The sequence below is a fragment of the Scyliorhinus canicula genome, chromosome 4 (genome assembly GCF_902713615.1).
Source record: "Scyliorhinus canicula chromosome 4, sScyCan1.1, whole genome shotgun sequence".
Classification (NCBI taxonomy): domain Eukaryota; kingdom Metazoa; phylum Chordata; class Chondrichthyes; order Carcharhiniformes; family Scyliorhinidae; genus Scyliorhinus; species Scyliorhinus canicula.
The window spans coordinates 101,705,170-101,726,374 of NC_052149.1; the positions used below are offsets into that span (position 1 = coordinate 101,705,170).

At 47.0% G+C, this 21,205-nt stretch overlaps 1 protein-coding gene across 3 annotated transcripts in view; it reads left to right on the forward strand.

The window, feature by feature from the left end:
• Window positions 1–21,205, forward strand: part of LOC119964853 (eIF-2-alpha kinase GCN2-like) — a 128,806-nt gene that overhangs the window by 88,348 nt on the left and 19,253 nt on the right. For all 3 annotated transcript variants that reach the window (XM_038794912.1, XM_038794914.1, XM_038794913.1), the window contains 5 exons: window positions 2,671–2,720; window positions 3,887–4,040; window positions 6,061–6,159; window positions 10,488–10,640; window positions 20,303–20,422. In XM_038794912.1, coding sequence (XP_038650840.1) covers window positions 2,671–2,720; window positions 3,887–4,040; window positions 6,061–6,159; window positions 10,488–10,640; window positions 20,303–20,422 — 576 coding nt within the window. The remainder of the gene's footprint in view (window positions 1–2,670; window positions 2,721–3,886; window positions 4,041–6,060; window positions 6,160–10,487; window positions 10,641–20,302; window positions 20,423–21,205) is intronic.

Below are 21,205 nucleotides of genomic sequence, written 5' to 3' on the forward strand. Positions count from 1 at the left end.
TAGGGAAATTGCAGATGCACTAATGATGATTTGCCAAAATTCACTAGACTCTGGGGTGGTCCCGGTGGATTGGAAATTAGCAAACGTGACACCACTGTTTAAAAGAGGAGGTAGGCAGAGAGCAGGAAATTATAGGCCAGTGAGCTTAACTTCGGTAGTAGGGAAGATGCTGGAATCTATCATTAAGGAAGAAATAGCGAGGCATCTGGATAGAAATTGTCCCATTGGGCAGACGCAGCATGGGTTCATAAAGGGCAGGTCGTGCCTAACTAATTTAGTGGATTTTTTGAGGACATTACCAGTGCAGTAGATAACGGGGAGCCAATGGATGTGGTATATCTGGATTTCCAGAAAGCCTTTGACAAGGTGCCACACAAAAGGTTGCTGCATAAGATAAAGATGCATGGCATTAAGGGTAAAGTAGCAGCATGGATAGAGGATTGGTTAATTAATAGAAAGCAAAGAGTGGGGATTAATGGTTGGCAATCAGTAGCTAGTGGTGTCCCTCAGGGATCCGTGTTGGGCCCACAATTGTTCACAATTTACATAGATGATTTGGAGTTGGGGACCAAGGGCAATGTGTCCAAGTTTGCAGATGACACTAAGATGAGTGGTGAAGCAAAAAGTGCAGAGGATACTGGAAGTCTGCAGAGGGATTTGGACAGGTTAAGTGAATGGGCTAGGGTCTGGCAGATGGAATACAATGTCAACAAATGTGAGGTTATCCATTTTGGTAGGAATAACAGCAAACGGGATTATTATTTAAACGATAAAATATTAAAGCATGCCGCTGTGCAGAGAGACCTGGGTGTGCGAGTGCATGAGTCACAGAAAGTTGGTTTACAGGTGCAGCAGGTGATTAAGAAGGCAAATGGAATTTTGTCCTTCATTGCTAGAGGGATGGAGTTTAAGACTAGGGGGTTATGTTGCAATTGTATACGGTGTTAGTGAGGCCACACCTGGAGTATTGTGTTCAGTTTTGGTCTCCTTACTTGAGAAAGGACATACTGGCACTGGAGAGTGTACAGAGGAGATTCACTAGGCTAATCCCAGAGCTGAAGGGGTTGGATTATGAGGAGAGGTTGAGTAGACTGGGACTGTACGCGTTGGAATTTAGAAGGATGAGGGGGGATCTTATAGAAACATTTAAAATTATGAAGGGAATAGATAGGATAGATGCGGGCAGGTTGTTTCCACTGGTGGGTGAAAGCAGAACTAGGGGACATAGCCTCAAAATAAGGGGAAGTAGATTTAGGACTGAGTTTAGGAGGAACTTCTTCACCCAAAGGGTTGTGAATCTATGGAATTCCTTCCCCAGTGAAGCAGTTGAGCCCCATCATTAAATGTTTTTAAGGTAAAGATCGATAGTTTTTTGAAGAATAAAGGGATTAAGGGTTATGGTGTTTGGGCTGGAAAGTGGAGCTGAGTCCACAAAAGATCAGCCATGATCTAATTGAATGGCGGAGCAGGCTCGAGTGGCCAGATGGCCTACTCCTGCTCCTAGTTCTTATGTTCTCCTTTTCGGTGACCTCACGACCCTATGTACTGCTTGATATCCTTTCAAGTTGCGGACCATCCCAAATCACGAACTGTAACTTTATCTTTAAATTCACACACTCTTGCTGAAAACGTGGATTTCCAACTATGTCCGACCCGGGTGAACCAGCCCCCCCCCCCCCCCCCCCCCCCCCCCCCCCCCCCCCGCACCCCCACTCCTTTTCACATCCGTTTAACACTGCTTCGTTCCTTCATACACTGAATGATTATTTGTTTGTTTCTTTATTGCATTTTTATTTGGTATTGCTCTTTTTAAAAACAATTATATTTTATTAAGTTAGAATACAAATCTCAGGAAAGAAGTTGGAGATTTATTTATCTAATTAATTATAATTTTTAAGGGCCCTTCCGAGATTCACGGGCCCCTTCTTGGCTCTCCGGGCCCCGGACCGATGTACCGGCTGAACCAAGACTACTGCTTGATATCCTTTGAAGTTGTCGACCAGCTCAAATCACGAATTGTAACTTTATCTTTAAATTCACACACTCTTGCTGAAAACATGGAATTTCCTTAATTATGCCCGACCCGGGCCCCCCTATTCTACATCCTTCCACTACCTCCCCTGCTTCGTTCCTTTTCATGCACTGCTTATTTGTGTCCTGTTCTCTTTTTTTTCTTATTCCTTTTTATTACTGAAACCGTCGTCTGTGTTTGTTTCTTTATTGCATTTTTATTTGATATAGGGGGCCCACTTCATCAGGGGCCCACTTACCATCGGGCAAGCTGACACCCTGGCCAGTCTGCCACTGCCCACGCAGACATGGGGAGAAAGTGCAAACTCCACACAGACAGTGACCCGAGGCCGGGATCGAACCTGGGTCCTCAGCGCCGTAGGCAGCAGTGCTAACTACTGGGACACCATGCTGCCCATAGTCCCCATTATAATATGCAAGAAGCACCACAGCCAATTTGTCCACAGCAAAGTATTCCACAAACAACAGCACAACAATGATTGGTTAATCTGTTTTTTAGTGGTGTGAAGTGTGGGTTAAATATTTGGCCGGGGCATTCTGCGCTTGCAACCTTTCTTGCACAATGTAACTTGATAAAAAGTACAAACCCCTCTATGGTTACTATTCTGTTTGACTGTACACATCTCTCTCTGTTTACAGGTACCCTTTGTGCGTTTTGTCCATAAAAACAAAATAAGTGAAATGAAAAGGTGAATGGAGGCCATGTGACCATGTTTTGCAGAAATACAGGAACGTTGGACTGCTCTGTGCCATCTTATTACTTTGTAACAAAATGATAACCAGAAACAAATTGTTCTGCAACTTTGTTGCGTTGCAAAATGTTCGTGATTAGGTACATTGGTTACTGTGATGCTAAAAGCTTTTAAAAACCTTTTATTTGCCATCTCTATCAATTATTGTCTGATTACTCCAATCAATGAGTATATGGTCTTGAAGTGGCTGTGGGAATATTTTTCTGTCTGTGCTACGTGCCAACTGTCTTGTTTTGAGAAATCCTTACATTTCATGACTTTAATAGGCCAAGTGAGTGTTCTCAGCAATGACGCAGCAAAGACTCCATTGATGCAGACCCTCATTTTAAAAGTAGGGGGATATATCAGTGTTCTCGGTTCCAAAGTGGGTGACTCACCAGGAGAAACTAAAGGTCATGGTGACTCGGCCAATCTTAACGGAAAGGCTTAATTAACAGAAAGGTTTTCAGGGTCCCACTCTGGCTCCCTGGTAGACGGGTAGGAGTCGGTATTCAGCCACAAAGGTCCGCAACCAAAGACCCACGGGCTTGAGGGCAGTTTGGGAATTCCAAGTCCATCGGAGACAGTGGTAGGCCGAAGTTCTCCTTAGCTTTGGGGAGCACTCCTGTCTCTCCTGCTCCACAAGGAGTTCGGACAGAAATATTCTTTAAACGCTGATCTTGGCTCCTTGTGGCCAGTTGGTATACCTTGCCTGGCCGCAGCCACTGCGGAATTACCCCTGGTTTCAGTTTAATATTGTTTTAAATGTTAGCTAGTCCCTTTAGTAGGATCCTTGTCAGTGACCTGATCCACGATTGTAAAACTGACGGTGGCCGGGAACATGGTGTGTTGGACCTCGGAGATAATAATTTCAAATTTTAACTCCTCTCACACATCATTCTTGGCAGGCAAGAGGGGTTTAAAATCCTGGCTATAATTCCTGGATTAAGGAGCAGTCTGGTTATTATTGATTCCTTCATTTTGGCAATAAAAATGGTTGGGCTAAGGGACATTTCAGATGTACGTTAAGAGTGCTGTATTAAAATGCAGATTGCTTTGAAAGTTCAATGATGAGAAAAGATATGTATGAACTGTCCTAAGCATTTTATCATTTGGTCCTAAAGATACTGCATGAAGAAAAGGTTTCTTCCAAATGGGCTTCCTTATCAAATGCACTGTGCATTTGATATTGTCGATCTTGAGCGGGACTCCATCTTCTCTGTTGCAGAGTTAATTCAAATTGTGTCAGAGATTGTGAACAGGTATCCTTCAGCTGGGGTAAGAATGTGATTTGGCGATCAATTAATTGGAATTAAAAGTTATTCACTGCCATTGAATATTATTTCACTTTTCATTCAACATTAATTCACTGTCTACTACTTGCATATCTTGCGGGCATTTGGATAAATTCCTTGGATAAATAGGTTTCCATCTGCACTGGAATTCCCAGAGGATCATCACGCCACTGTTTGTTATGCTATTTTCTCCTGGACTGTTCATCAAGAACTATGCATCATGATATATAAACAGAAAATACTTGAAAAACTCAGCAGGTCTGGCAACAGCTCTTGGGAGAGAAACAGATGACTTTTTGAGTCCAGTACAGCTCTTCCTCAGTACTCTTGAGTCTATCCCGCACTTTCTGTTTTTATTTCAGATTTCCAGAATGTGCAGGATTTCGCTTTTATTATGCATCATGATGTACATCTTTTAATGATGTCTAATAAAACAGTCCTGAATGCCACCTTCCATTGCCCACCTGCACTTAATGCAGGGCAGCTTGGCACTATCATGAGGCTATTTCTAAAGTGGTAAAACGCAATGCCGCTGCGAAAGCAACACTGAAAGGTCATCAGTGACAAGATGCCATATTACTGCTGTAATTGTTTCCTGCTGTAACTTTTCAAAGTCTAAAGAGGGTGTGAAGCACCAGGCAAACGCGTTCATCAAACCTTGGGGCTGGGTGATTGCAATTGTCTTGTGCCACAGCTGTAACAAAGTTATCAGTGTGCTTATTGTCTAATTACGAATGGTGGTATTTCATCAGTTTGGTGGCTTACTGAAACACAGACCAGAGGAACTTCAGGTTAACATGCGCATTAACTGTAATGCACAGCGTGAATTCAACTCCACATTTTGGAAAATTGTTTTCAAATTTAATGCTGCGGTTTCCTGGTCATGTCCAGTTTGATGTGACATAAAAAACATTTACTTTGTGTGGAAAGAATTCCAGGGACCCAATATCTAATTACAGCTGCTGGAATGTAATTTTACTAATGTGGACTGTGGAATTCCTCTGAAATGTAACAAGTGTTGCAAGACTTTGAGAAGGAAATGACTGCCAAGAAGCACAGCTTCTATCTGGCTCAGTCTGTTTTGATGATAGTCTGTTGCTCAGTGATGTAGAAATCAGAAACTGCTTGCCAGACATTTTAAGCTGCCGGAGAAGTATTGTGAATTTAAACCATTAAACGTTAAATAACCAGCAGGAAAAAGTAATCTCCATTGCCTTTCATATTCCTTTACATGGAAAACAAAAATGGTTAAAGAAAAACACATTTTTTCATACACACTCAATCATAGAAACATCATTTGCAGGAGATTTGGTTCATTGTACTTTACAATTACTTGAGTACTGTATTAGCCAATTCCAATTCTCTTCCCGCATTAAGGTAGACTTTCGCCTGTTTCCATAGTTAGTAATTCCTGGAAAAGGTCCTAATCTGTCACCTAGGGGCTTATAGCTTGAGGGGCGCCACTCCACATCAAGCGTGACTGACCAGGTGTCCTTTCTGCTCTTACTGCCAGCCACTGGCTTGTTGGAAGGATTTGCTGGTTGACACTCCACCTGTTTGACCTGCGTTTAGAACGTACCTTCTTAGCCATCAAGTCCTGCTTAAATTGTTACTGTTTTTTAAAGCTCTGGTTATGCTCCATTTAGTGCATTGACTTCTGTGCGCTGAAGAATATATTAACCTTGGAATGGGGGCAGTGCACATTCACCCAGAATGATTCTGGGGCTAAAAAGATTTCATTATATGGCATGTGGCATGGACTAGGCCTATATTCCCTTGAATGTGACAGATTAATTGAGGTGTTCAAGATGATTAACTGAGTTAATAAAGTTGACAGAAAGAAACTGTTTCCTCTGGTGGAGGAATCAAGAATCAGGGGATGTAAAAGATAACAGCGAGGTAATTTAGTTACCTTTAATATTTTATTGGAGTCATTGTTAGATGATACTTTGTTTCTCATAAACAGAGTTATAACCTCTCTAATATCTTTCTTGTCTGAACAGAAACAGCACAGGAACCTGATAATTAGTCATACACTGTTGGAAGAAACACTCTTCGCGAATGGAAGTCCAGAATGTGGCTCACAAGATCACTGTACAAAGGTATTAAGTCCATTCTGATTTTGCTCCTGACTGACCTCACTCTGATTTTAAGGTTATGCCCTTTTTTGTTCTTGATTTTGCCACCGGAATGCTTCTCCCATGTACTGCATGCAAGGCTTTTAGGAATCTGTGGCATGTCAAGCAAAATCCAGCCTCTGCAACATGGGATGTATATTCTGTAGCATATTTACCCAGAGTTGAGGGATTTCTTATTTTTAAAGAAATATTTTAATTCTCCTCCTTTTTCACATTTTCATCCAAATTTACACCCACCAACAATCAACGGTAACAAATACAATGTCAATCCCCTAGTCAACAATCCCTTCCTTCCACCAACCCCCAAACAACCCTCAACATTTTAAATAAAATATCAAAGAAAAGGGATCCGGAATCCACCATCACCCCATGCATAGCCACCAACAACATACACAGTCCAAACCCACTCCCCCCTAATGTTCGATGTCATCCAACTCTTGAAAGTGCATACAAAATAAAGCCCATGAATTGTAGAACCCTTCCATCCTTCCATTCAACTCAGACTTCACTTTCTCAAGTTCTAAAAACTCCAACAGATGCCCCGCCACGCCAGGGCACAGGATGGAGAAGCTGGCCTCCAACCCAACAGCATCCGCCTTCAGGCGACCAATGAGGCGAAGGCTAAAACATCTGCCTCCTCCGCTTCCAACCGTGGCTGATCCGATACCCCGAATATGGCTTCCAGGGGACCTGGCTCAAGCTTCATATGTACCACCTTCGAGATTAACCTGAAGACTTCCCTCCAATACCCCTCCAGCTTTGGACAGGACCAAAACATATGAACGTGATTTGCGGGGGGTGGGGGGGGCACGACGTTCACAAACGTCCTCTACCTCCTCAAAGAGTCGGTTCATCCTCGCCTTTGTGAGGTGTGCTGTCTACACCACCTTCAGTTGTATCAGCCCCAACCTCGCACACAAAGTTGAAGCATTCACCCCCCGGAGCACCTCGCACCACAACCCCTCCTCCAAGCCCTCTCCCAACTCTTCCTCCCACTTTGTCTTAATCCCCTCCAGCGGTGCCTTCTCTTCTCCCAGAATCACCCCATAAATCGCCGCCACCACCCCCCCTCCACTCCCCCTGTCGTCAGCACCTCCTCCAACAGTAATAATAATAATCTTTATTGTCACAAGTAGGCTTACATTAACACTGCAATGAAGTCACTGTGAAAAGCCCCTAGTCACCACATACCAGTGCCTGTTCGAGTACACAGGGAGAATACAGAATGTCCAAATGACCTAACAGCACGTCTTTCGGGACTTGTGGGAGGAAACCGGAGCGCCTGGAGAAAACCCATGTAGACACTGGGAGAACGTGCAGACACCGCAGACAGTGACCCAAGCCGGGAATTGAACCTGGGACCCTGGTGCTGTGAAGCCATAGTGCTAACCACTGTGCTACCGTGCTGCCGCACATGGGCACCACTAGAATGCTCTGCATCTCCGTCTTAGTGGAATCCTGGACCTGCATATACCTGAACATTTCCCCCTGCCCCAACCCATATTTCGCTCCCAGCTCCTCCAATCCCGCAAACCGGCCCCCCAGAAACAAATCCTTTAATACCCTGACTCCCTTCTCCAATCTCGGAAAACTCCCATCCCACTTCTCTGGCTCAAATCTATGATTCCCCATAATCAACATTTCCCTTCACCCCACCCCCAGCCTAAAGTGCTTGCGCAACTGCCCCCAGATTTTCAACGCCACTACTCTTACCGGACTCCCCGAGTATTTCCCCGGGGCCATTGGGAGACCCCAGCCAACAGTGCCTTCCTCACCACAAAAAAGTCAATGCGCAAATACACTTTACGGACTGAGGAGAAAAAAAATACACCCGCTCCCCGGGTGCAGAAACCTCCCAAGGGTCCACCCCTCCCATTTCCGCTATTAGTCCAGCCAACGCCTTCAACCCCCCCAAACATGACAAGCGAGCACAGCCGTGACCTGTCCAATCTCAGCTCCTGCACAAAGTTCCAGTCTCCACCCACTATCAATTCGTGAGAATCCAAGTCGGGAATGGTCCCATGAACCTTTACAAATCCTACATCATCCCAGTTGGGTCCATACACGCTTACCAGCACCACCTTGCCCCCCCCTCCAATGCCCCTGTTACTATCACGTAACTACCTCCCCTGGTGCGCAACCACTTCCTCCATCTGGAACCGCACTCTTTTGCTAACCAGGACCGCTACCTCCCGCGCCTTGCTGCCCATTCCCGAATGAAACACCTAGCTAACCCAGCCCTTCCTAAGCCTAACCTGGTCCTTCACCCTGAAGTGAGTCTCTTGCAGAATCGCCACATCGGCCTTCAAACCTTTCAGATGCGCCAGAACCCTTGATCTCTTGACTGGGCCTCCCAACCCCCTCACGTTCTACGTAACTATCCTAACCGGGGGTCTCTCACCTGCCCCTCCCTTATCCACCATCATCATAACTCCGGGCCCTGCCCCATGAGCCTGACCCGCCCTTATCCATTGTGAACATTGAACCCCATCACCGAATCCCACCCCCTGCAATTCCTTTTGAAAAACCCTCACCCAGTATCCACCCCTCCCCCCTTTCACTCCTCTTAGGCCCATCAAAAACTGCTTGCCAGGCTCCAATGTCTGCAGCCCCTCCCCCCACCACACCTCTGTTTACTAGCCAACTTAATTTAGCCAGCACCGGGGCCCCCACCCAAGGCTACCCCCCCCCCCCCCCCCCCCCCCCCCCCCCCGGCCCAGTCCCAGTAAAACAATTAAACCCAAACATCTCAATAAAATAAAACCGCTGCTACAAAGAATAACAATCAAAAAACCTAACCTCTATAACAGCGTGAAATAAAAAATAGCAATGTAGGTTAAAAAAAAAATTTATACACTCTCCCAACACCCCATTCACAGTCCACAACTCATCTTCAGTTCCATCTTCACTTCTGTCCCAAGCCTTCTGTCTCCGCTGCCTCCACCATCTTGAAGTAGAAATCTCTCTGTTGTAGGTCACCCTCAGCTTTGCTGGATACACCACTCCAAATCGCACCCCGCTGCTTTATAATGCTGTCTTCACTCGGCCAAAAGCTGCTTGCCTCTTTACCAGCTCCACTATCAGGTCCTGGTAAATACGAACACCAGCACCAGCCCACTGCACCTCCTGCTGCTGCTTCGCCCAGTTCAAAACCCTTTCCTTCATGTGGTACTTGTGGAAGCAAATGATCACTGCCCATGGCGGCTCATTTAACTTTGGCTTCGGCTTCATCGACCGATGGGCTCGGTCTAGTCTCCTCTCTCCCTCCCCCATCAGTTCCGCCAACCCCCGGCGCATTGGGCAAGTCCACAATCCTCAAATTTGGCCACCCTGAGCGGTTCTCCAAGTCTTCCAGCTTTGCTCGAAGCCCCTTATTGGCCTCGACCACCCTCTGCAGCTCACCCCCGATCAAGGTGAGCTGATCGCTGTGCTGCGCCATGGCCTCCTCCATTCCCTTCATCTTTTCGCCCTGCTCCCTCACCTCGGCCAATGTCTTCGCCACAGCCACTTTCACCAGGGCAATTGCCTCCTCCACCACCGCCTTCAATGCCACCGTCATCTCCTTCCTCAACCCTTCCATATGCTTAACAAACTGCTTCTCCAGCTCCAAAGACATCACCTCAGTCATCTTCTCTGCTGTGAGCAGTGCGGCCCCACCCAGCACCCAGTCTCCGCCATCTTGCTAGCCCCCTGGCTAGCCCTCTCACTCAACGATGAACACTCACTCCCTCCATTCTTCACGGCTGTTTTCCTTAAACCTTATGACATTCTTTGCCTTCCTTATATCTTCCTACATCCAATCCTTCGCAAATTGCCCCCAGGACCGGACTTTAAAACTCCTAAAAACATGCCTCAAGCAGGAGCCACCAACATGCGACTTCTCCTCCACATGCCGCCACCGGAAGAGGGACCTGTTATTGTTCATGTATTAAATATTTTAAAAACTGATAGTAAATCAGAGATAATTGTAAAGCTATTCTTTGAGAATCTTTTGTGAACATTCTCCCTGGCCCTGCACATGTGTCAGTCTGAAACCAGCAGTTCGGAGGTGGGCAAGGGCGGCCTGACATTGACTGTTCCTTTTTCTTCCAACAGTCCTTCATCTGAACCATTTAGAACTATGTAGCTGGCACATCAACATGTTTTTTCATAGTTGTGGCTGGATCTTGTACTTTTTCCAGTATTTTTGGCTTGTATTGTCCAATGACATTTTATACATTAAAGGTTGGACATAAAATTGACGTCAATCTGTGCACCAACAATTTCTTATTGTGTTTATTTCCTTTCTTTAGTCTTGCTTTGGTGGGTTATCATTCAATGCCATATCCCAACATTTGGAAAGATTCTTGCAGCTGAATCCACATTTTGCAGAGAGCATCACCCCGTGTTGGGAATCACTGACAACTCTACAGAGGCTATTTGTGGATTCTGCTTTCATTATAAAGGTGAGAAGAAAGAGGATTACATTGAGAGATGTGTGAAGCTCTTCTTACACTCACCGAGGTGTGTTGGTTCTAAGTGGCGCAGCAAACCACTCAATTGTGTCAAACCACTACAAAGAGTAACTTCAGGGAAGCTCGGGATGGTTAATAAATGGCGGCATAGCCACTTCCGCTCACATCCCTAAAAATGGCTAAAAAAAACAGAACAGTGTGATGAACAGCTTTTCTTACTGCATGGCTTCTCATTTGTAGTTTACTCAGCTGTCGAACTCTTGCTGCGCACCTTTTCTGCTTCATGTTGTGAACGAAATTACAAACTGGCCAAAAATTGTTTTAATTGTTTGACGTCCTATTGATTTAATTTTTTTTAAATTCCAATTAAGGGGCAATTTAGTGAGGCCAATCCACCTATCCTGCACATCTCTGGGTTGTGGGGGTGAGATCCACACAGACACTGAGAGAATGCGCAAGCTTCACACGGACAGTGACCCAGGGCTGGGATTGAGATGTCCTATTAATTTACCTGGTCTCTGCTGCATGGCCATTGTAAATATACCCATTAGTAATGCAAGTCAAGCCTGTTACCTGGCCATGGTGGTGGCTTTTAAAATTTATCTTCCAGTAATGAACATGGGCCGCCATAACAGAGGCCGGGATCACCTCTAGACATACTCCCCCCAAGCGGGAAGAACTGGGTTACGACCACAAGCCAGTGGGGGCCGAAACAGGCCGCAGAAACGAGGCAAACAGGAGGCCCCCTGACGATGTGCCTGCCTGTCAACCCCCTGGGCGTGACCGCCCCTCCACATGATGGGGCTTACTAGGTGGAAGGCAACGACAGCACCTACCAGCAGTTACACTGCATAGCCACGCCAAGAGTGGCGCCCATCTGGATCTCCCTGCAAATTAATGGACACCCAACCTGTATGGAACCTGACACTGGAGCAGCAGTGTTGGTAGTCTGTTGCCGTTTGTTCGCCCACATCGGGTCAGGCCTTCTATTGCTTCCCCTGTCGGATACCAACGTGAGATGGGCCACTTATACCTGGGAACCACTGGCAATAGCAGGCGCTTCAACTATTCTGGTCGAATATGATCAACAATCTGCAATCCTTCCTCTGTTGGTGGCCCTCAGGAGTGGTCTGAGCTTGTTGGGGCGTGACTGGTTATGCTACCTGAGGTTAGATTGGCAGCGGGTGTGCTGCATGCACCTCCATGGCCCTGAGGGAGTTCTGACAGGGTTTTCATCGGTATTCCAGGGTGGCTTGGGCACCATAAAAGGAGCTGTGTCCTAACAACTCAACCATGCTCGTTCTGCGCCCGGCCTGTCCCGTACGCCTTACGACCCAAGGTGGACACTAAATTAAAATTGGGTATCAAATGCCCAGTGCAGTTCTCAGACTGGGCGGCGCCAATTGTCCCAAATTTGAAAGTGGATAGATCAGTAATTGTGTGTGGCCACTAAGGTTTAAAAAAAAAATGTTTTCATTTGGGTTTTTCTTTTTATACAAAGCAAAGATGAATGTTAACCTACACCGAAGCGATGTTCATTGGTTGCCATTCATTTTTTACATCAGTTACAATTTATATTTCTCAGCAAGTGCCTAGTTTTGGCTAGGCCTCCTGCTCCCAACTCCATCCTTTCCTCCCGATACCCCTCCCCTTCTTGCTATCTGGTGAGTTTTCTTTGTTGGATATTCCAACCTGGGCCTGTTAGGGTGGCATCATGCTACGTATAATGTTTTGTATTAGGTATGGTTGGGTTCTGTGCCTCTTTGTTTCCCATCTCCCCCCCCCCCCTCTTCTCTTTGTGTTTGTGTCTGTGGATCTACCCTCCCGCTGGCTTATTGGCTGTTGGGGACAAACAGATCTTGGGACAAATTGGTAAATGGCTCCCACGTTTTGTGGAAGCCTTCTTCCGACCACGGGTGGTGAATTTGATTTTTTCCATTCGGATAAATTCCGATAGGTCTGACAGCCAGTCCGCAGCTTTGGGTGGTGCTGCTGATCGCCAGCCGAGCAGGGTTCTCTGGCGGGCAATTAGGGAGGCAAAAGCAGAGCCCTCCTCCCTATAAAGAGTTCTGGCTGCTCTGATACCCCAAAGACTGCCACTCTCCGGCATGGCTCCCACCCTCACCCCACAGCCTTGGACAACCTTCTTCGAGGCTGTCAGAACCTGACAAGCCCGGGGCATGACCAAAACATGTGGATGTGGTTGGCCGGGCCTCCTTGGCACTGTTCACATTTGTTTTCTACCTACAGCAAGAACCTTCTCATTCTGGTTCTGATTAAGTGAGCTCTGTGTACCACCTTCGGCTGCATTAGGCTTAGCTTCGCGCAAGAGGAGATGGAGTTGACCCTGTGCAATGCTTCGCTCAAGCATCCCCACCCTGTTTCAAATCTGGCGCCTTCCCCGCCTACATGGAGTTGATACTCTCCATGACTTCTCCCGTTCTAATGGTGCTTCCAGCCCCCGTTTCCTATCCTCCCCCACAATTGGTATGTCCAATCCATTAAAGAACTGTTTCATCCCCAAGTCCCCTCCATGGTCTCTGAGATGTACAGCTCCCAGTAGAAGGCCTCAAATATCTTGTTGAACTTTTCCGGCTCAGCTACTAGTTTAGTTTACCTCTGCTGTCTCTAATCTGGGCTAGTTCCCTTTTTGCTCCCTGCTTTCCCTGCAGTTGAGCCAGCAGGTGCTGGCTTTGTCTCCGTGCTCCTACAAGGTCCCCCATGCTTGGTGCAGTTGGTGCACTGCTTTCCTCCTGGAGAGCAGGTCAGAGTCCATTTGTAGCATCTTCCTCTCCGCCAGGAGCTCTACGGTCAGGGCCTTGGAGTATTTACGGTCTACCTCCAGTATGGAGTTGATTAGCTGCTGGCCAGACGCCCCCTCTTCCCTATCTCTCCGTGCTTTGTAAGCAATAATTTCACCCCTGATCACAGAGTTGAGCGCCTCCCCATTCCTGTTATTAGTAATAGACTCGCCTATGGCCTGTGATATTTTCTCGCAGCAAGCCTTGACGGCCAGGAGGGCCTGTCCAACCTCCATGGGGGTGAGCTTTGGGCACAGCCCGTCTCCAATCTCACATCCATATAATGTGGGGTGTGGTGGGAGATCAAGATTGGCAGAGTATTCCACTCTTACTATCCTTGGAAGCACCGATTTCCCCACTACAAAGAAGTCAATCCAGGTATAGGTTATGTACCTTGGAGAAAAAAGAGAACGCCTTCTCCCCTGTGTGGGTGAACCGCCATGGGTCCACTGCCCCATCTGCTCCATGAATATGCTGTGTTCTTTCACCATATTAGAGGTCCTCCCTGTTTTGGGGTTTGACTTGTCTGTCCGTGGGTCCTGGGCACAGTTAAACCACCCCCAATGATAGATTGGTGCAAGTTGGCGTCAGGGATTTCGGCCATGATCTTCTTTATAAATTCCGTGTCGTGCCGGTTGGACTCGTACACGTTCACCAGGACTATTGTTCCCCTGTCCAGGACACCGCTGACCATGACGTATCGTTCCCCTGGTCCATAACTGTCCACATCGCAGTAAACACCGTCCTCTTATTTAACAGTATGGCTACCCAGCCCCCGGCTCTCGTCCCATAGCAGAAATGGTAGGGCTGTTCCACCCAGTCTGACCCTACTTGCAGTCGGTCCTTCTCCCTCGGGTATGTCTCTTGGAGGAAGACTATGTCAGCTTTCATACCTTTCAGATGGGTGAAGACTCTGGATCTTTTCACTGGGCTGTTAAGGCCCCTGAAATTCCAAATGACTATCCTGATGGGGGGGTGGGGGGTTTATCCCCCCCATTCCTGCGGGATTAACCATACTTACCTTGTGGATATGTCCCTGCACTCCTTTGTTAGGGGGCCATCCATAACTCCTGGGTTACTGTCCTCACCATGAGGCTGGACCCCTGCGCTCCGGGGTTTCCCTTTGTTTGGGGACCCTGCAAAGTGGCTGCTTGCGGTGCATTTGTGTTCCAGAATTGCCATGTGTGGCATGTTGTAACTAGCTTAATGGCCTTTCTATCCTTGGCCAGGTCCATCCAGTTTCAGGTTATTGTCTAAAGAAAAGCAAATTACTGCGGATGCTGGAATCTGAAGCGAAAGGGAAAATGCTGGAAAATCTCAGCAAGTCTGGCAGCATCTGTAGGTTATTGTCTGCCTGGCCCAGCGCAGGATTCTTTCCCGGTCCTGATACTGGTGCATTGCGATTATTGCCCTCAGTTGCTCTCCGACCCTGGGTTTCGACAGGTGTGACCAGTAGATCACATCTATTTCTGGTGGGTTAGGGAAGCTGTCCCTTCCCACCAGGTTTCCCACATCTGGGTCTCTGTCTTCGAACCCCTCCGACTGGCCCACTGTTCTTACGTTTTGGTGCCGTGACTGGTTCTCCTGGTCCTCTACCTTCCTCTTCAGACTTCCCTGCGTCGCGACCAACCTCACTATTTCTGTCTCCAGGGCGTCGATTCAGCCGCTCTGGCCTGTTGAGGCTTTTTCTAATTCCTTTATGGTGTTCTCCTGGGCCTCCAGTCGCCTCTCTGCCTTGTCCAAGGCCAAATGCATGGTTGCCAGAGCCCCCGAAGCCTGCCACCTTGACCGTAGCCTGGATATCGGTCTTTGGCTCTTCACTATGTTCTCTTAGGTCCCTGAAGAGGAATATCTTTCACCCGCCCTCTGGTGAGGGGGGTCCCCGTGTGTGCGATTTGCCAGTCCTTCTTGCTCAGGTATGGCCGGCGCTTCTTCGCCTCTTGCATCTGCTGTCTCAGCTGCTTGTTTCTCCTGGTTTTTTCTGTTCTTGTCTCCTTATGGCCTCTGAAATTACTGTTGTTCGGCATGCTGTCTTGTATTATTGTTAGCTAGGGTGATGGGGATACTTTTTTCCTGTTTTAGCAGGCTATTTGGGTAAAAGCCTATTTTAGGGTTGATAGAAGGAGAGCCACTTGATGTGCGACTACTCGGCACACCGTGGCCACTGGAAGTCGTGGCGACGACAAGATGACGGTCAACCCTGTGTCTCGACCGGACTGTTATCTGGTCCCGAGGATTGAGGATCTTTTGGCGAAGCTCAGTGGCGATCGCACGTTAAGGAAACTCAACATGAGTCACGCTTACCTCCAGTTGTTTGGCGCATGGTGGTACAGTGTTTAGCACTGCTGCCTCATGCCGTCGAGGACCCTGGTTCGATCCTAGCCCCAGGGTCACTGTCCTTGTGGAGTTTGCACATTCTCACTGTGTCTCACCTCCACAACCTAAAAGATGTGCGGGATAGGTGGATTGGTCACGTTAAATTGCCCCTGAAAATAAAGAATTGAGTACTCTAAATTTATTTGAGGTACTTCGGCGACCGCGTACTGCCATATCGCATACCGGCTTGCACCTGGTGGAAGAAAAGGTATAGGCAATTCGGCAGGCTTCCGTACCAGGTGGCCCAACAGAACTCCGATTATTCCTGCACCTGGTGAATTACTAAGGCAAGTTTCTCCCAAACCTGGCCATGACTTTATCCCCCCCTTCACCGTCTGTTAAAGAAGAGGCAACTTAGGAGTGGGCCCAAGAACAGCAAGCGACTTTCGTTAAGGCGAAGCAACAACTCTTCTCATCAAGACTGTTAACCGACTTCGACCCATCCCGATCACTCCTGTTGACCTGCGATGCTTCTCCGTACAGCGTCGGACTGTGCAGGCCCATGCCATGGATGACGGATCAGAATGTCCCATTGCCTTCACCTCAGGAACGTTGGCCGAAGCAGATAAGCGATATGCTCAGATCGAGAAGGAGGATTTGGCTGTCGTATTCGGAGTCAAGAAATTTCATCAATATGTCTCTACGGGCATTGTTTCACCATTCTCACAGACAACAAGCTTCTCCTCGGGCTCTTCAAGGATGATCGAGTGATTTCCCCCCATTGCTTCTGCCCACATCCAGCGATGGGCATTGCTACTCGCAGCATATTACTATATTTTGGAGCACCGCTCCGGGACTATCATTCCCCACACCCACGTATTAAGCCGTCTGCCAGTGCTGACCAGGCCACCTACACCAGCGGTGGCCGGCGAGGCCATTGATACTCTCCATTTTGTGGACTTGTTATCGGTCACAGCATCCCGTTTCCGCGGGTGGACCCAGACTGACCCTCCGCTATCCCGCGACTGCCACATGGTGCAGTATGAGGCTCAGCTTCAGAGCCTGACTGCAGAACCTGAAGGCCTATACCCCAAAGATGCAGGAGCTTAGCATAGTAGATGGCATGCTCCTTTGGGGGACGTGGACGTGGCCCGCTCCTGATGGACCTCCACAATGGACACCCAGGCATGTTCAAGATGAAAATGTTAGCTCGAAGCTACGCTTGGTGGCCCGGCACTGATGCAGACATTGAAAGGGTGGCCCTTCGTTGCATACACTGTCAGGCACACTAGAAGTTGCCTTTTACGCCACCTGTGGCAATGGCTAGGTCGTCCGTGGTCTCGCCTCTATATGGGCCTTGCAGGGGGCAATGTTCCTAGTCCTCATCAATGCCCATTTCAAGTGGATGGAGGTCCTCCAGGCAGAGGCAACAACGGCCCGGACCACCATAGAGAAACTCCGGCACATTTTCAGCACGCACTGCATACCCGAGATGCTGGTATTAGACAATGGTACAGCATTTACGAGTGGGGAATTTGCTGCATTAATGTCCGCCAATGGGATCCATCATGTGAGGACTGCCCCACACCACCCAGCTTCGAATCGGTTGGACGAGCAGGAGGTGCAAACATTTAAGCTCGGAATGAAAAAGCAAACATCGGGATCAAAGCTTCGACAAAGGGTCATCTGGACTCGAAACATCAGCTCTTTTCTCTCCATACAGATGCTGCCAAACCTGCTGAGATTTTCCAGCTTCTTCAAAAGTATTTCTTTGGCTGTGAAATGCATTTGGGATGTCCTGAGGTTGTGAAAGGTATTATATAAATGCAAGTCTTTCTTTGTTTAATTCATGTGTGAGTAGCAACAACAGGTGGTGTCTGTAAAACTCATCAAGTTGAAATGTTCTATTCATAAGCTTCCCATAAGTACACTCCCCAGTTTATTATGTTTCTTCTTCATCAATTGAACAGCCAAGGCTCAGAAACAGACCTCTGAATGGGAAGTTCCAGCTGCTGCTTAAAATTACATTTTGTCCAGCAGTTTATTGAGCAAACTTAAGCAAAGCCAGCAAATTAGACCAAAGAGAACAACTTGAAGAAGTGAAAGGGCGATTTGAAATTATCCACAGTAAAGCCTAGCCTCGCTGAGAGGATTGTTTCTGTGATGGAAACTGTGAGCTAGGAAACCAGCCGGATGGTGAAAGGATTTGAGTTAAGAGACACAGGGGAGGTGCTGGCAAACCTCCCTGTACCAGCGGACCTTTTTGATGTTGCTCAGGACACCACACTGGGATACAACCGTTCAGCAGAGAACATTTTTCTAACTGCCCTGCCTGGAAGCTTTGCCAAAACCTTATCTAGGTTTGTTTTTCTAGGACAGCAAGAAATTGCAATAATATTGCTGCACAACATTAAATATGAGTTTTCATTTGCTGTATTGTCACAACTTAGGGACCAATCAGTTCAGTTGGCTTGTTTGTGGTTCGGAATAATGCCAATAGTGCTGGGCTCAATTCCCATTCCAACTCAGGTATACTTGAGGTCTGCTTCCTCGCCCGGCCCCATAGCTAAATAACAGCATAAGCCATGGTTCAATAACCCCTGAATAATGAAGTACGCCAGCTTGAGAAGACGGATGTCAATCTTGATATAGTTTGATCCTGTGAACTGGTGAGGAGCGTGACTAAAGAGGGTAAAAACGCCGCTGGTTGTCATGCGAACTTCACAACTAAGCACCAAGGTGCTGGAATTGTACTGTCATTTGTTTGCACAGTACTACTGTGGTGAGGATTCATAGTTTTTGTCTGCAGTTCATTTTAATAGGTAGCTAAACTACGTTTCCTAAAATTGAAGAAGTTAAAAACCAGTGAATTAAAATTGCTATGGAAGTAGCACAATTTGTGATACATATTATGCCTAATTCAAATGAATGATGGAATTTCCAACCAGTGAAATATTTCTCTGCATAACTACTCTAAACAATAATCCATCGGATGGAAAGTCAACTTGATATAGTTTCAAATCAGCATTCCATGGATGGACTTTTTAAACCCAAAGTTACATTAAAAAGAGCACTCCAGTTTTCAAGGTTCTAGTGAAACATACTGCTTGAAGCCTGCACTATTGAAGTCAGTCTATCTATGGGCATGATAACATAATCCTGAGGCTTTATGAAGCCATCAACTAATATCCCATTTGTGTTTTGGGATACGAAGGTCAATCCTTCCTCATTGAAAATGTGCTTACATTGCAGTAGTCATGTGCATGAGGTGTCACACACATTACCTGTCCTGGGCTTTGTCACACCCCACAGCCACTAGCAGACCGCACCAAGTGTCAGGAAGCATGGCACATGCTGCTGTTACAGAGAAGGCCCCTTTAATAAGGACACATGGAGTCCACACCGAGTAAAAATAAGAACAAATTTTTATTTACAAACAAGATATGTACACTTCCTGGTGGACCCCTGCCGGGTTCCTCTCTCTGCCCGGTGCCTTACTGGCTGACCTTATATACACAGGGTAATGGGCTACCTCGCCCCTAGCCGAGGAGCTCATACTCCGTAAGGTGCACAGGGTAGACTAGCATTCGCACCCCGCAGGTCCCATGCCGGATATTACAGGCTCCAAAACGCAAAAGGTCATCGAGGGGAAAGGGAAGGGAGACAAAAGGCCATTGATCTTTGGCCTGCTGCCTCCAGAGGCATTTCTGGTCTTTCAGCACCCCAGCGCTTGTGCTTAGGTGACTGTCCTCTTACTCACAGGGAAATGGGCTAGAGACCAGATACATGCAACGGCTCGGAAATCCCACCTGGCTCAATTAAAATGCTAACTTGGGGAATGCACCTCTTTCAGAACACGCCAGGGTGAAACACTGCCAATGATGTATCTTTGCCTTTTTGTTAAACATAACTGTACACCCCCCCCCCCCCCCCCCCCCCCCCAATACTCCGGATGTACTCTCACCAAGGCCTTGTGCAGCTGCAGTAAGACATCCTTGCTCCTGTCCTCAAATCTTCTTGCAATGAAGGGCAACATACCATTTACCTTCTTAACTGCTTGCTATACCTATATGTTTGCTTTCAGTGACTGGTGTACAAGGACACCCTGGTCCCTTTGTAGGTCACCATTTCAACCTATCACCATTTAAATAATATCCTGTCATTCTGTTTTTCTTACCAAAGTGGATAACTCCACACTCAGCCACAGTATACTGCATCTGCCTTGTATTTGCCCACTCATTCAACTTGTCTGAAGCACCTTGAAGCCTCTTTCTTTCTTCCTCACCACTCACAATTCCACTAGTTTTATGTGATCTGCAAACTTGGAAATGATTCCCTCATCCAAATCATTAAAATTTAGTTTTATTAGCTGGGGTCCAAGCACTGAGGTACCCAAGTAGTCCCCACCTTGCACTCCGAAAAAGATGCAACAAGGAGAATAACCACTCTTAAACACACAAACGCAGCTTGGAGATACAGTAATTTTGCATGTAGTGGATACTGACCATTTTCCTTTCCTTTTTTACTTTACTATAGGTTGGAAGTTTGCGTGGTACAGAAGAAATAAACTTGAAGCATTACGAAGGATTAATTTTTGCTTTGTGCAATGCAGCTGGATCGCAATTTCTGGTGTCCGGAGGGCAGTATACAAAACTAGTAAGATGTTTAATAACTGTTTCTAAAAAAAAAAGATAGGTTTTGATTTTGTGTCCTTATTTTATTATTTTATAAGTTCATGTCCTTTGTACTTTTAGAATGGCAATTCCACATTCCAACTAACGGGTTCCGTGGAGACACGGATTCCGTGGAGATGCAGACTCCGTGGAGACGCGGGCTCCGTGGAGACGTGGACTCCGTGGCGGCGAGGAGTGGAATTTTCTAATTTTTCCAGTGTCAGACTCTGATTGAAAACTTGTATGTAGCTCTCTAGCTGCATGGTCGAGCTTTTGTCCAGATTTTGAGCCTCTCTGAAAATAAGAATCCGTGGGCATATTTTATACTATCACTGTGGTGGGCAGAGCCAGATAGAGCCGGTGAGGCCGTCTGTACAGAGATCGGGGCGTCCTTTAGAAATGGGTATTTAGAAAGAAAACTCCCTGCTGCACAGGCACCCCCCCCCCCCCCCCCCCCCCCCCCAAACCACCCATACGTCTGCGCGGCTCTTCACACCCCCACCCCACCCCAGCATTATTGATTAAAACTGGCAACAAATGATTCGTACATATTTAACTCTTTTCTAAGCATCTCTCACTCTAATCTAGTGAGGGGAAGTGATGGCAGAACTTTGAGTGTTAAATGCTGAGGTCAGCCTGAATAAACTTGGCTTGTATTCCCTTGAGTGTGGAAAGCAAATGGAATTTTATATCATGGGACTGGAGTAAACTGCTGGGGGTATTATAAACAGTTAAGGATTACAACTATATAAAGCTCAGGTAAGGC